General features: G+C 41.7%; 1 protein-coding gene across 1 annotated transcript in view; it reads left to right on the plus strand.

The window, feature by feature from the left end:
* Positions 1-6,098: 6,098 nt before the first annotated feature.
* EML6 (EMAP like 6) overlaps positions 6,099-13,576 on the plus strand; it is a 486,366-nt gene continuing 478,888 nt past the window's right edge. Inside the window, exon 1 of the mRNA XM_007937992.2 lies at positions 6,099-6,295. Within this exon, the coding sequence (XP_007936183.1) occupies positions 6,099-6,295 (197 nt within the window). The remainder of the gene's footprint in view (positions 6,296-13,576) is intronic.

The following is a 13,576-nucleotide window of genomic DNA, read 5'->3' on the forward strand; positions in this document are numbered from 1 at the left end:
TTCCGAATTTCTTGACATTCATGAGTTTTTCCAACATTACATCTGTTTTTTGAAACATATCAATTGGTATTCTGTCAATTCCTGAAGTCTCATATTTTTGCCAGTGCCTTAGTTCTGCTTGGACTTCTTTTAATACCATTGGCTCTTGATCATATACTGCCTCCTGAAACATGTGAACATCAACCGATTCTTTCTAGTACAGTGACACTGTATATTTCTTCTATCATCTTTTGATGCTTCCTGCATCATTCAGTTTTTTGCCCATGGAATCCTTCAGTATCACAACTTGAAGCTTGAATTTTTCTCTTCAGATCTTTCAGCTTGAGAAATGTTGATCGTGTTCTTCCATTTTGTTTCCTAACTCCAAGTTTTTGTACATTTCACCAGAATACTTTGCATCTTGTCCTCTGTTCAGTTCTTCTATTTCATTATTTCTTCTGTTAACTTCAGAGAAAGTTTCACAGTATTCTGTGACATCCATTTCAGTTTTTTTCCTACTTTACTTTCTTTTTGATAATTTTTCATTTTCTTCATATATAATGCCACTTATGATTCTTTGTTTTCAATCATTATTGTTCAGTATGTCAAATCTATTTCTGAGATGGTCTCTAAATTCAGGCAGGAGGTATTCAAGATCATACTTTGGTGCTCATGGACTTGATTTTTCTTCAGCTTCAACTTGAACTTGCACATGAACAATTGTTCGTTTGTTCTGTAGTTGTCCCCTGGCTTTGTATGATTCTGAGCTTCTCCACTGTCTTTTTACACTTATGTAGTAGATTTGATTCCTACATAGTCCATCTGGTGAGAGCCACGTGTATAGTCAATTATGTTGTTCAAACTCAGTATTTCCAATGAATAAGTTTTTGACTTTTCAGAATTCTATCATGTGATCTCTGGTGTCATTTCTATCACCAAGGCATATTTTCCAATTACTAGCATAGTGCCTAAGGCACTTGACTGCTAACCAGAAGGTTGGTGGTTCAAACCCACCAGCCACTCGTTGGAAGGAAGGTTGGGCAATCTACTTCCGTAGTGATACTGCCTCAGAAACCCAAGGAGGGGTTGCTATGAGTCGGGTCCGACTCAACGGCCCATAACAACAATAACAACACAAATCCTTTTGCTTTGTTTCCAACTTTTTCATTCCAATCACCAGTCATTATCTGGTGCATTACCAGGCATTATTAATCATGCATCTTGATTGCATGATTAATCAATTTCAGACTGTAGAAGTTGATGAAACTCTTCAAGTTCTTCATCTTTGGCATTACTGGTTGGTGCGTGAATTTGAGTAATAGTCACATTAACTGGTCTTCCTTGTAGGCATATCGGTATTAACCATCACTGATAGCTTACTTCAGGATTGATCTTGAAATTTTCTTGTTGAAGATGAATGCAACAACATCCCTCTCTAATTTGTTGTCCTCAGCACAGTAGACCATATGATTATCAGGTTAAAAATGGCTAGTATCAATAGGTTTCATTTTTGATGATTTCCAATTTTCATTTATTCATTACTTTATACATTCCATATTCCTATTACTAATGGATGTTTGCTGTTGTAGCTTCTCATTTTGAGTCATGCCACATCAGGTTAGTTTTGTTCTCTATCATTATCTCTCTATTCCTTTAATCTCTTGTGATAATTTCTAGTGTTTCTCCATGCTGGTAATTTGACATCCAGTTCTTCCTGTTCTGTCTCAAATTTATTCATTACACCTGTAATTATGTTTTTTTTTTTTTTTTATGGAGGAGTCCCTGTGGCACAGTAGTTAAAGCACTCAGCTGATAAGTAAAAGGTCAGTGGCAATTTGAACCCCCACTTTCTCCATGGGAGAAAGATGTGCCAATCTGCTTCCATAAAGATTTACAGCCTTGGAAACTCTATAGGGCAGTTCTACTCTGTCCTTTGGGTTCATTAAGAGTTGGAATTGACTTGATGGCAATGGGTGTGGTTTTATATTTGGATTATTGTTTTTAGTTTGACCTTTCTTTTATTTTTGCACATCTGTCTTCAAGTTCTTGCTATTTTGAATTCAATTATATTATAAATAAATTCTTTGGTACTGAATCTATTTTTTTGACATAAATTTTCTTCCAGATTGGGTTTTATCTGTCTTTTGCATATAATTTATCTTTCCTTCAGGATTTTGTTTTGCTTTTGCTATGCTTTTTAAATTTTGCTCCTGATCGATAGGCCAATGCTTTCCAGATTACTTATCTATTCTGAAAAATAGTGTATGAATTCTTCTTGACATCTGTCTACCTTATCTGAGAATGAGTTGCTCTTCTTAGAGCTACAATCTGGTGGCTGGATAGTATTCTCTATCCATTTTCCTATAGACTGAGGTTGCTAGAGTAGAGTGAGATCAATTCTAACTATAGCTCCTGCTAGGGAGTAGGGCTTTGCTCTTTCCTCAGACCATATGAAGGAGCCCTTGTGGCACAGTGGTTAAAGCGCTCATCTGCTAAACAAAAGGTCAGCAGTTCAAACCCACCAGTGGCTCTGAAAAAAGATATGGTAGTCTGCTTTCACAAAGATTACAGCTTTGGAAACTCTATAGGGCAGTTCTACTCTGTCATACAGGGTCTTTATGAGTTGGAATCGACGTGATGGGAGTAGGTTTTTGTTTTATGCCTTGGAACTATGATATAGTTTGGGAAGTATAAGGGTAATGGTTAATACTTCTACTGGTTAATAATAGCACCTCTATACTTGGACAGACCTGGCCTTGAGTTCTGGCTCTACCACTTTTTGTGTAACCTTGCTAAAATTACTTACTCTCCCTGGGCTTCAATTTTGTCACCTTAAAATGGAGATATTTATTCATAGCATTGTTGCAAGGCCTATGAATAAGCAGGTACATATTTATAAAGTATATAATGTGCTTCTTTTCTCATAGTGTAAGAATCCTTTATTTTTAGCTAGGCACATGGTTGCCTGGGATAAAGCCTATAGTTCCTAGACTTTCTTGTAGCTAAAAGAGACTTAAAGTAGATTTGAGGAATCTTTATTTTAAAGTCAGTCAACATGTGCTCTTTGTCCCCTTTTTTCTTCTTTGAAATGTGTTTGGAATGCACATATGATGGCTGGAACTCCATCTTGGACCATGAATTCTAAGGACAAAAGAGCAGACTGCTAGTATACTGGCAGTAGCCGAAGCACTTAACGATTTCTTTAAGTAGTACTTAAGGATTTCTTTAAGCCATCTCTACATCCTCATTTTACTTATTATAGCAGGGACAGCTTTCTTCTTCTGAATTCCCATGTAGAGCTTATATTCCCATATAGAACTCATTTGGCACTATTTTATTGCATGGTATTATTAGTCATCTATATCTTTGCTATGTCTCAAATATTTTCCAGGCTAGGTTTTCTTGAAGATTCCTGTTTCCTTAAAAAGAAAGATAAGACTAATTCACATCCTCTTCATTAATCTGAGGGTAGCACTACTTCAGGTAGCAAGTGCTCTCATCCATACCCTGCATTTCTACTATTCTCTAAGCTTTCCTACCAGGTTAGAGGGCAATAGTTGAATTGAAGGAGCTCTGGTAACATAGTGCCTAAGGCACTTGACAGCTAACCAGAAGGCTGGCGGTTCAAACCCACCAGCCACTCCTGGGAAGGAAGGTTGGGCAATCTACTTCTGTAGTGATACTGCCTCGGAAACCCAAGGAGGAGTCGCTATGAGTCAAGTCCGACTCCACGGCACATAACAACAACAGTTGAATAAGCAATTGCGGTGACTGGGTGGAAAGGAAAGGGCATGTTCCAAACGTTCAATCCATCACTCTTTTGGGATTTTGAAATCTTCTCTTACCAAAGGCCAGCCGTGGCCCCAATTTGAAAACAGGCTACTTCAGAACACACTGGCAGAACCAGTGGAATTCGGGCCTCAACACTTTGAGGGCCAAAGTTACTTGTTCCTGGCTTGAGCACCTTTCCATTTCCAAATTCTGCTTCTCTTAAAATAGTCAAACCCTCTAACGTAAGGTCATGAGACAAGAAAATGTAGACGCTAGTTCCTCAATAGGCAGAGCAGGACCACATTTCAGAAGCCAGTATATTGTTTTCTTAAACTTGACAGCATTGCACTTTAATACATCTGAATCCATCTCAATTAAAAGGAAAACTGAAGTAGGAAACGAACTTGAGGAATCCAAGTGAAGATGTAGGCTAAGATACCCCTGAGGAGGCTGGTGCAGGAGAAATTCTCAGCTTGGGCCGTAGAGACTGTCTCCACTCCAGCCTGGCCGTTCTTCTTAGAGACAGATGCATGCCGACCGCTTGCCTCAGTCACTAAGGTGCGCCTTGCTCAAGCAAGTGGTCGCCCGTGGTGAGCGTCGCCTCACTCTGAGAGCCTCAGAGACCATCAGCGCCCATAACGGCCGCTCTACGGGCTCTGGCCGCGCGGAATCCTGGGACTTGTGGTCCGACCCCGTGTGATCCTCTCCCGAGTCTGCGCGAAGCCTACTACACTTCCCAGAGTGGGCTGGGGGAAGAGGCAAGCTGGGCGGAGAGAGGGACTGGCGGTCCCAGCCCTCTGGGGCGTCTCCGTTTCCAGGAGCTACTATCTCGCCTAGTAACCGGCCACCAAGGATCCCGAAAGCAGCGCTGTGGCCCCGCCCCCAGAGCCTCGGCTGGAAGAAGAACCAGTCTCCCGCGGCGTTCTAGTGACGAAGCCCATCCCCTGGTGCGGGAGGCGGGGAGGAAAGGGCAGGCAGAGGATAGCTGGCCGATGCGGGATCCGGGACTAGTCGGCGGCGTCCGCTTGGAGCAGAGGTTAGAGGCGGAGAGAACGAGATGCTCCGCGGGTGAGGCTGGCAGTGGTGGGAGGAGTGCAGGGCACCGCCGAGGCGGCCGTGCGCGCGGGCTGGGGGTTCCCTGGGCTGGTCATCCCTCCGATCCGCGGCGGTCGATGCCGGGGGGATGTGGGGACTCGTCCCTCGAAACCCCCTGACCGACCCCCCCCACCCGCATTGGAGTCAGGCCAGACCAGCAAGCCCTCGGGACCCCCTAACTAGCGCAGACCTTCCTGGGGAGAGGTGCACGATTTTTGCCATTTGTAAATTATTTAATTTCTTCCGGACCGGGAGCATTTGTAGGTAGCATGCTCTTTCTCCTCCCTCAAACTGCACTAGTGCCAGGTTTCCTCTGATTCAGGAAATCTTTTATGACGCTTGAGGTTAGAGTTGTTGATGAGTGAAAGATGCTAAGTTTTTAAAGGTTTGCTCAGTGAAGAGAATTTTATACACATGCATAACAACTGATTGGAGCATCTAAAAAAAAAATGACCTTTGCATATTCGGCTGAACTTTATAGGGAAATAGCAAATGTTCTTTCAAATCATATCAGCAACGACTAGCCAGCAGCATTTAGAGTATATGAATTTCATATCATTAAGGACATGGATATGGAGGGAGAAAGGGGGAGTACTTGACAGGTTTTTTTTTTTTTTTTTCTTAACTTGGTTTAGTTTGAACATCATTTTCTTGGACTGAATGACTTATGCAAATATCTCTTTCTTTCTTCCTCTTTCCCGCATCCTGAATATAGACTGTCATTTTCGGATCCAAGGACGTTGATGGCAAAGCTTACCCGGGTTCCCTGTAAAATCAAAGCTGTCACAGAATAAATCCCGCTTCCTGCTGCGAAGTCCCCGCGCACTGCAAACTTAAGTGCGCGAACTGAGTAATTAGTGTTTGGATATGCAGATCCCTGATTTAAAAGGCGGGGTGGCCTCCCCACGAACCTCTCCCGGGGACCGAAACCCGCAGGTGCAGTGAAGCGCGCGCGCGGGTGCTGGCGCTCCCGGAGCCGTCTTGCCCGGGGAGAGGGAGCCGGGGCGCCCGGCGGGGTCTGGAGGCCGCGCACCGGCGGCAGCAGCTCGTCTTCGGCGGCAGCGGTGGATGATGGTGGCGGCCAGCGCACCAGGCTGTGGCTGTGCGTCGCCACGGATACCAGTGCCCTGCGCTGCACGCTGAGCCCTTGCAGGTCCGTCGCAGCCCGAACCTTGGCGAGGACAGAGCGGGTGCGCAGGGGCTGTGGACCCGCGCGCGGGGATCCGGGGGGGGGCGAGTGGGGTCGGCTTATCATGGCGGATCGGACAGCTCCCAGCTGCCAGCTCCGGCTGGAGTGGGTATACGGGTACCGGGGTCACCAGTGCCGCAACAACCTGTACTACACCGCTGGCAAGGAGGTGGTCTACTTTGTGGCCGGGGTCGGGGTGGTTTACAACACCCGTGAACACAGCCAGAAATTCTTCTTGGGACACAACGACGACATTATCAGGTAAAGGGGGGGGGGGGGGGAATGCGATGGTGGAGACGGGATGGGTGTGGAGGCTGGAATGGGGAGAGGGAGACTCATTGGGCTTCCCCGGGGCAATTCCCTGCAGCCCCAAGAAATAAACGATTCTCTCTGGAACCTCATGGAATTAGAGAAGGGCTGCTGTTTGGGAAGCCAGGGAAGAAGCAGAATGGGGATGGTGATGCAGGTGGGAAGGGAGAAGTCTCTGTTCCTCCAAAGGCTTTGAAATCTCTAAGGAGTTGCCTGTCCTGATGTTTTTGGTGTTCATTTCTGCTACAAGTGGAAAGATGCTGGTAAACTATCAACACTTTTCCGTTTCCTCTCTAACTGTGTAAATGTAGGGCCAACGACCTGAGCTGTGGGATGCTTCTTAGTAGGTTTCTCAGTTAGCAAGAGGATTAACAAAACAAAACAAAAAAACAAAATCCTAAAGAAAATTTTCAAAAGTGGCTAGGGAGTTTGTTCTCTAATGTTTTCCTTGGTATGTTTTAATGCCAAAAAGTATATTTATATGCTGAATGGAAGCTTCCACAACATCCCAAAACCCGATGCTGTGCAGTTAATTCCAACTCGTAGTGACCCTGTAGAACAGAGTAGAACTGCCAGATAGGGTTTTCAAGGCTGTGAATCTTTAGGGAAGCAGACTGCCATTTCTCTCTCCCTGAGCAGGCTGCTGAATTGGGTTCTAACTGCCAACTTTCTGGTTAGCAGCTGAGCACTTTAGCCACTGTACCACCAGGGCTCCTTTCCATGACATTAAAAAAAAAAAAAAAAAAAAACCAAACACATTGCCATCTAGTCAGATCTGACTCATAGCAACCCCTCCCTGGGTTTCTGAGGTGGTATCACTGCTGAAGTAGATTGCCCAATGCCTAACCTTCCTTGCAAGGAGTGGCTGGTGGGTTTGAACTGCCAGCCTTCTGGTTAGCAGTCAGATGGCTTAGGCAGCCTTCTGGTTAGTAGTCAGATGCCTTAGGCACTAGGCCACCAGGGCTCCTTCCATGGCATCAGTGAGGTTATAAAAGGCTGGCAGGTGGTGGACCACAGAATCATACCAGGCAGCCCACAGAATGACCAATATCTGGTGGCAGATGAACAGGACTGATAGATGAACACAGTTGGATAAATAGCCATTTTAGAGACCCTCCCCATTAAGTTGTTGTTGTTGTTGTTATATGCCGTTGAGTCAGCCCCGACTCATAGAGATCCCTCCTTGGGTTTCCAAGGCAGTATCGCTATGGAAGTAGGATTGCCCAACCTTCCTTCCGAGGAGTGGCTGGTGGGTTTGAACCGCCAGCCTTCTGGTTAGCTGTCAAGTGCCTTAGGCACTATGCTACCAGAGCTCCTCATTAAGTTGTAGGGGGGCCTATTTTGATTTTTGGCCTTATCCTGTCATCTTTGTACCAGACTTATTTTCCCTTCTCAGACTCTTGTGTGACTAGATGAGGTGTGGTCCAGATGGTCTTCACAGGGAATCCTTTTCAGCCTTTGGCTGTTAAGATTTCCGTGATATGGGAGTTTCAGCCCACATGGAAAATGACTTCCTGAGGATGGACAACTAAGAGGAACCATATCTGTACCTTCCAAACTTGCATATATTCTTGATATAGAACAACTTTCACCACATTTTCAGAATATTGCCACTTTTGCTTTAAGTTTGCTTTTCATAGTGAAATAAATGGTTAAGTGGTGTACTGTGGTATAGTATAATATTGATGGTCCTAATTTCTCAGTGGGGAGAATGATTTAAAAGACAAGCTCTTTTTTCCCCCCCTTCTAGTATTATGCTTATATACCAAGGTTTTTTATTTTTAGACTGAAAGTTGAAAAATTGTTATAGAAGGTTAAAACTTAATATTTGAAAATACAGTGAGATATATATTAAAAATCTTTTAGAAAATGAAGATCTTAAGTATTAGCAGTTCTGTTCTCAGTATTTGGGGGAACTCACAGGTAAAACTTTGTTCATATCACATATGACAAAATAGCTTTTCTTTCCTCCTATTTGGTAATAGGTTGTGATTGGGGCATCTTTACCCAATCCTGAAGGAACTCTGGTGGTGCAGTGTCTAAGATATTTGACTGTTAACCGGAAGGTTGGTGGTTCAAACCCACCAGCTGCTCCACAGAAAGATGAAGCAATCTACTTCTGTAAAGATTTCCAGCCTTGGAAACCCAATGGGGGGTTGCTATAAGTTGGAATCGACTCGATTCCAGTGAGGTTTTTTTTTTTTTTTTTGGTTTTATCTAGTCCTAGTCTTGGAGATTTTGCTTCTTTACTTGCCAGGCTGATTAGTAAAGTCACAGGTGGAAATGATTAACAGTCCCATGTGAAAAGGTTAGATGTTTAAAAATTTAAGCCCATTATGTTTTTTTCTGTCTGTCTTAATGCAGTGCTTTCCATTACAACATCAGAATAAAATCTAGTCCTTTGGGGGAAGAGAGACAGTGGCAATTAAACAGAAAAGTCCCTGGGGTTAAATAATATTAACGTGACAGTTCACTGAACTACTTTGACGATTTGAAATTCCCAATTATTTCTCTAATAGGAAAAATAATGCCATGTTGAAAATGAAGGTAGGAAAAAGCTGGAATTGCAGCAAACCATTGTTATGACAGGCAACTAGACTACTGGAGATGTACAATATCTGGCTTGGGTGGTTTAAAGAAACACTCAGATTTGAAGAAAAGGTGAATGTATATCTGAATTTACAGGGACTCTCAATTAGTGAGAAAAAAAATAGAGAGATGGTTTAGCTTCTGGTCTATTTATTAAGGTAGTTACCTCTTTATGTTAAATGATGACATAGAACACCTTCTGAGAAAGGACTTTATTGCTAAATTCTTCACAATATTTGGTTGGATTTGAGTATGTACAGGTGGGCAGAGTTCTTTGCCGTCTATTTGTGCCTTTACCTGTAGGAATAAAAGAAAGTCCAGCAGATTAAAAAAATAAAATAAAGCCACTGATCTCTATGTAATTTAGATCTGTAAAATTAGAATGTTTATGTTATTATTTTGCTTTAATATCTATCTCTCTATCTATCTAATATTTCTTTCTTTCTTTTTTTTTTTTTTTCTGGTGATGGCAGTACATAGTGCTTTTTATCCTTACTATATGGGGCTCTGCAGAGCCATTCCTTTCATAAATTTGTTCCCAAGAACATATTGATGTTTGAAATTAACACTGCAAAATGTTGAAAGTATTTATGTACTAACTCTATAGATGGGTAGGAAAATCACTCTTTTATCTTTATGAATTTTAACTTATTTCTGAGTGTCCCAGTATAGTAGTACTGTTTTTCCACTTGAAATTTTGAAGTTTTTTATTGAATAGAAATGACTATAGCTAAGGTTTTAATGCAAAAATGTTTTGGGTTTTTTGGAATTATTACATAAATATTAAAATTTCTAATTCTTGATTCCATCAAATACTATGTAAGTATTTGCCTATTTGGTAATTAGCTTTTACATTAGTTTGAAAGATACATTCATAATGCATATATTTCCAACTGCTTAATTTTTTGTGCAGCTTTGCTTAGAATATTAACTAGAAGCAGCCCAAGAAACATTGATAGCATACTGCATTTTATAAAACCGTGTGATCTCTGAGATCATGATGAACCTTAATAATAATGTGGGATTTGGCAGAGCTCAGCAGAGCTCAGCATATCCTGCTTTGACAGGCAATGTGTCTAAGTCAGATTTTTAAAATGTTGCTATGTCAGGCATAATGTGATTTTTTGGATGTGGAGACTTAGTTTTATTCTCTTGGATGATTGCCCTTCAATACAGCTAACAGATTAGAGGATGATGCCATATTTTATCCCTGATAGCACTGTAAAGGGGCAAGTCAATCAACTTAAAGAAGTGTTTGCTATTGGACTAGCAAGAGTGCTCAAATAACGGTTTGAAAGCGAAGCAGTAATGGATATTGGAATAATTTCTAACTTGGTTTCTACTTCAGGTAGCAGAACATGACACAGAAATGGAGTAAATGAAAGAAAAAGTCATGAACACGTTCACTCTCTGCCATCTCCCTTCCATTTTCACAGTGACTCTAGTTTATCTCCTAACTGGCTCCCTACATTGGATCTGACTAGTTCCCTGTCACCATTTTCTTCTCTCTTATGTTTTAGCTCTCAATTGCAAGAGAAGTTTTCCTGCTATATTGTTTTGACTTTGACCTCACACACACACCAGTATGAACCACACTGTTATTTATTGGCGGCATCTGAGTGAGGGGCTTGACTTCTCAGGGCCTTGTTTATTTGTGAAGTGGGGTGATAGTACCCAACTTGCAGAGTTTGTTGTAGCTCTAGAAATAATATTAGAAAAAAATATATGTAAAGTGTTTAGCCTTGTGCCTGGCCCTTGGTTGGTGCTCAGAAATGTTCTTAGTAGTAGTATTCAGTTAAGCACACACACACACACACACACACACCCCTCAAAAACAAAACAATGATTCTTCATTGCTCAAAGGCCAAACTTCAAATTCCTTGGCCTTTCATTCTCTCTGGCCCTAATCCACTTTTCTTACCTTTATTTTCTTTTTTAAAAAACATATGAATTGTTTGTTTCCCACTTGCTATATGATAAGATTACTCTGTTCTTTCCTTCTTTGTACTGGGATGATTTGTCCTCCTGTGTCATCACCCCCATGGGGAGCATGGGCTTTGGTAAAGTCAGACAGACTTCAATTTGAATTCAGATCTACCACAAATCAGCTGAGTGACCTAGGCAAAGTACTGACCCTGAGTCTCAGCTATCTTATTAGTAGCCAGGTTCTTATCCATAAAATGGGATTGTAAATGTATCTACTTTATAGTTCACTGGGAAGAGTACATAAAAGGTGCCTCACAGTGCTGGGAAATTGTAAGTGCCCACACAGGGGACCTGTTTGTATCCATGGCTTACATGGCCCACCTGGTTCAGTCTCACCTCTCCCCTGAGACCTTTTTCTATATATCGTTGGGAGAAAGGGCTCTGTGCTCTTCTAAATTTTGCATCTTTTGTGGCCAGTGCTGCTCATTTAATATGTATCATTTAATGCCATTATTTTATTCAGAATATTTTCATTTGAAAATGTACGTAGGGTCCTTGAGGCCGAGAATATATCTTAATATAACCAGAGCTAATATTTCCGGAATGTGAGACTCAGAGCTAAATGAACGTACAGATTTATCTCATTCATCTCTTAATAATCCCATGAGGCATGTACTGCTATTAACCTCAGTTTACTGTTGAGGAAACCTAGACATAGAGAGGTGAAGGATCTTGGCCATGGTCACCAGCTAGCAGACTGTAAGTAGGAATTGGGATTCAAATTGAGCTGATTCCAAAGTTCAAAGCTATCATTTCACTATCTTAAAACCTCTTTTATTTTTCTCATTCGTTGTGACTCTCCCATTTACTTAGTAAACTGATTGCCCTTTGAAACTCTGATAATTATCAGTCAATCTTAATCCTGTGCTTTATTCAAGAATATTGAAATAGATTACTACAACTCAGTCTAGAAGTGGAACAGTGTCCAAGTACATTTTATGGACATTATTAGCTTTGAAACAGTGACCTGAAATAATGATCTACTGGAGATATTAAATTTTTTTTTTTTTTTTTAAATTTAAGTAAAAATTGTGACATGGCTAAAATAATATGGTGTTGCAAATTCAATTGAACTTCATGAATTTGAAGAGGGCTAACAGCTATGATAGGGCATGGAGTGTTGGATAAACAGATTCACATGAAGGGCTGAAGATGTGATTTTTCACTTTTATTCCTTTGACCAGTTTAAATAAGGGAATTAACAACTATAAAGAATCAAGGAATTCTGGTGGAACAGTGGTTTAAGAATGTGGCTGCTAATCAAGAGGTTGGTGGTTTGAACCCACCAGTCACTCCACAGGAGAGAGATGTGGCAGTCTGCTTCCATAAAGATTTACAGCTTTGGAAACCCTATGGGGAAGTTCTACTCTGTTCTACAGGGTCCCCATGAGTCAGAATTCTCTCGATGGCAGTGGGTTTTTGTTTGTTTTGTTTAAAAAGAATCAAACCTGTATTGAGTTAAGTGTCTGCCCTTTACCAGATATTTATATGTATGTCATTTCATTGAATTTCCTACCCCCAACCCTGAGACATAGCCTTTTCATTTTACAGATGTGGTTATACTTTGAGTATTTACTTGTCCCTTCACTGAGAGGCAAAATAATTTAAGCAGAATCATTTAGTGGGACCATGTCACTGAGTTCATTGAACCCTATTTATTCTGTTCATTGGCAAGAACATGAAGCCAAAGTTTTTGTTGGAAGCTTATGTCCTGTTCATATTATTATTAAGCTGTAGTCTCTGGAGATTTTAAAGAAGTTTTAGTCTCTAAATTAGGTTTATTTTATTCTTCATCATTTGTTTATGATCAGTCTCTGGAGAAGGATGTCATGCTTGGTAGGGTGGAGGGTCGACAAAAGAGGGGAAGTCCATCAATGAGATGGACTGACACAATGGCTACGATAATGGGCTCAAGCATGGCAATAATTGTGAGAATGGCACATGACCAGGCAGTGTTTCATTCTGTTGTATGTAGGGTTGCTGTGAGTTGGAACTGGCTTGATGGCACCTAACAACAACAACATCAACATTCGTTTATTCATCAGAAACTTATCTAACATCTACAGTATACCAGGTACAGGGGATGAAGTAGTGAACACAGAAAAGCCCTTTTGAAGTTTACATTCTGGTGGAGGAAGATAACAATCAATGGACAAGAAAATTAGAGGAATATAGATTGACATAAGTGCTGAGAAGGAAACAAACTGTGTTAGATTGGGTTCTCTAGAGAAACACAAAAACCAGCAAAGCGTATATATATATAAATTTATCTTAAGAAAATGGCTCACAAACGTATAGAAGCTGGCAAGTCCAAAGTCCCTGGAGGAAACTTTGGGCTGGCGGCAGCCTTAGCTTCCGCAAGCGCAGGGAGCTGAGCAATTCAAGGCTGGCAGGCAGTACACTGGTTGTTGACTCTAACAAGAGATGAATCCAAAATCTCCAGGCCGAGCGGTGGGCTGCTCCCTCACGGAAGTTTGTAGTCCGCACACAAGGATTCCAATCCCTCAAAGAATGTCTCTCTTCCCAGGATGTCCCTGGATATCTTGGAAGCAGACCACACCCCTAGGGAAACTCCCCTTGGGCAGATTGGCCACTCAGAACACAGTCATCTGATCCCATCATGGGAACAACCACACAGAACTGGGGTCCAGCCAAGTT

This window comes from Orycteropus afer, unplaced genomic scaffold, assembly GCF_000298275.1.
Source record: "Orycteropus afer afer isolate SDZICR_OR568_19922 unplaced genomic scaffold, OryAfe1.0 scaffold00046, whole genome shotgun sequence".
Taxonomy (NCBI): Eukaryota; Metazoa; Chordata; class Mammalia; order Tubulidentata; family Orycteropodidae; genus Orycteropus; species Orycteropus afer.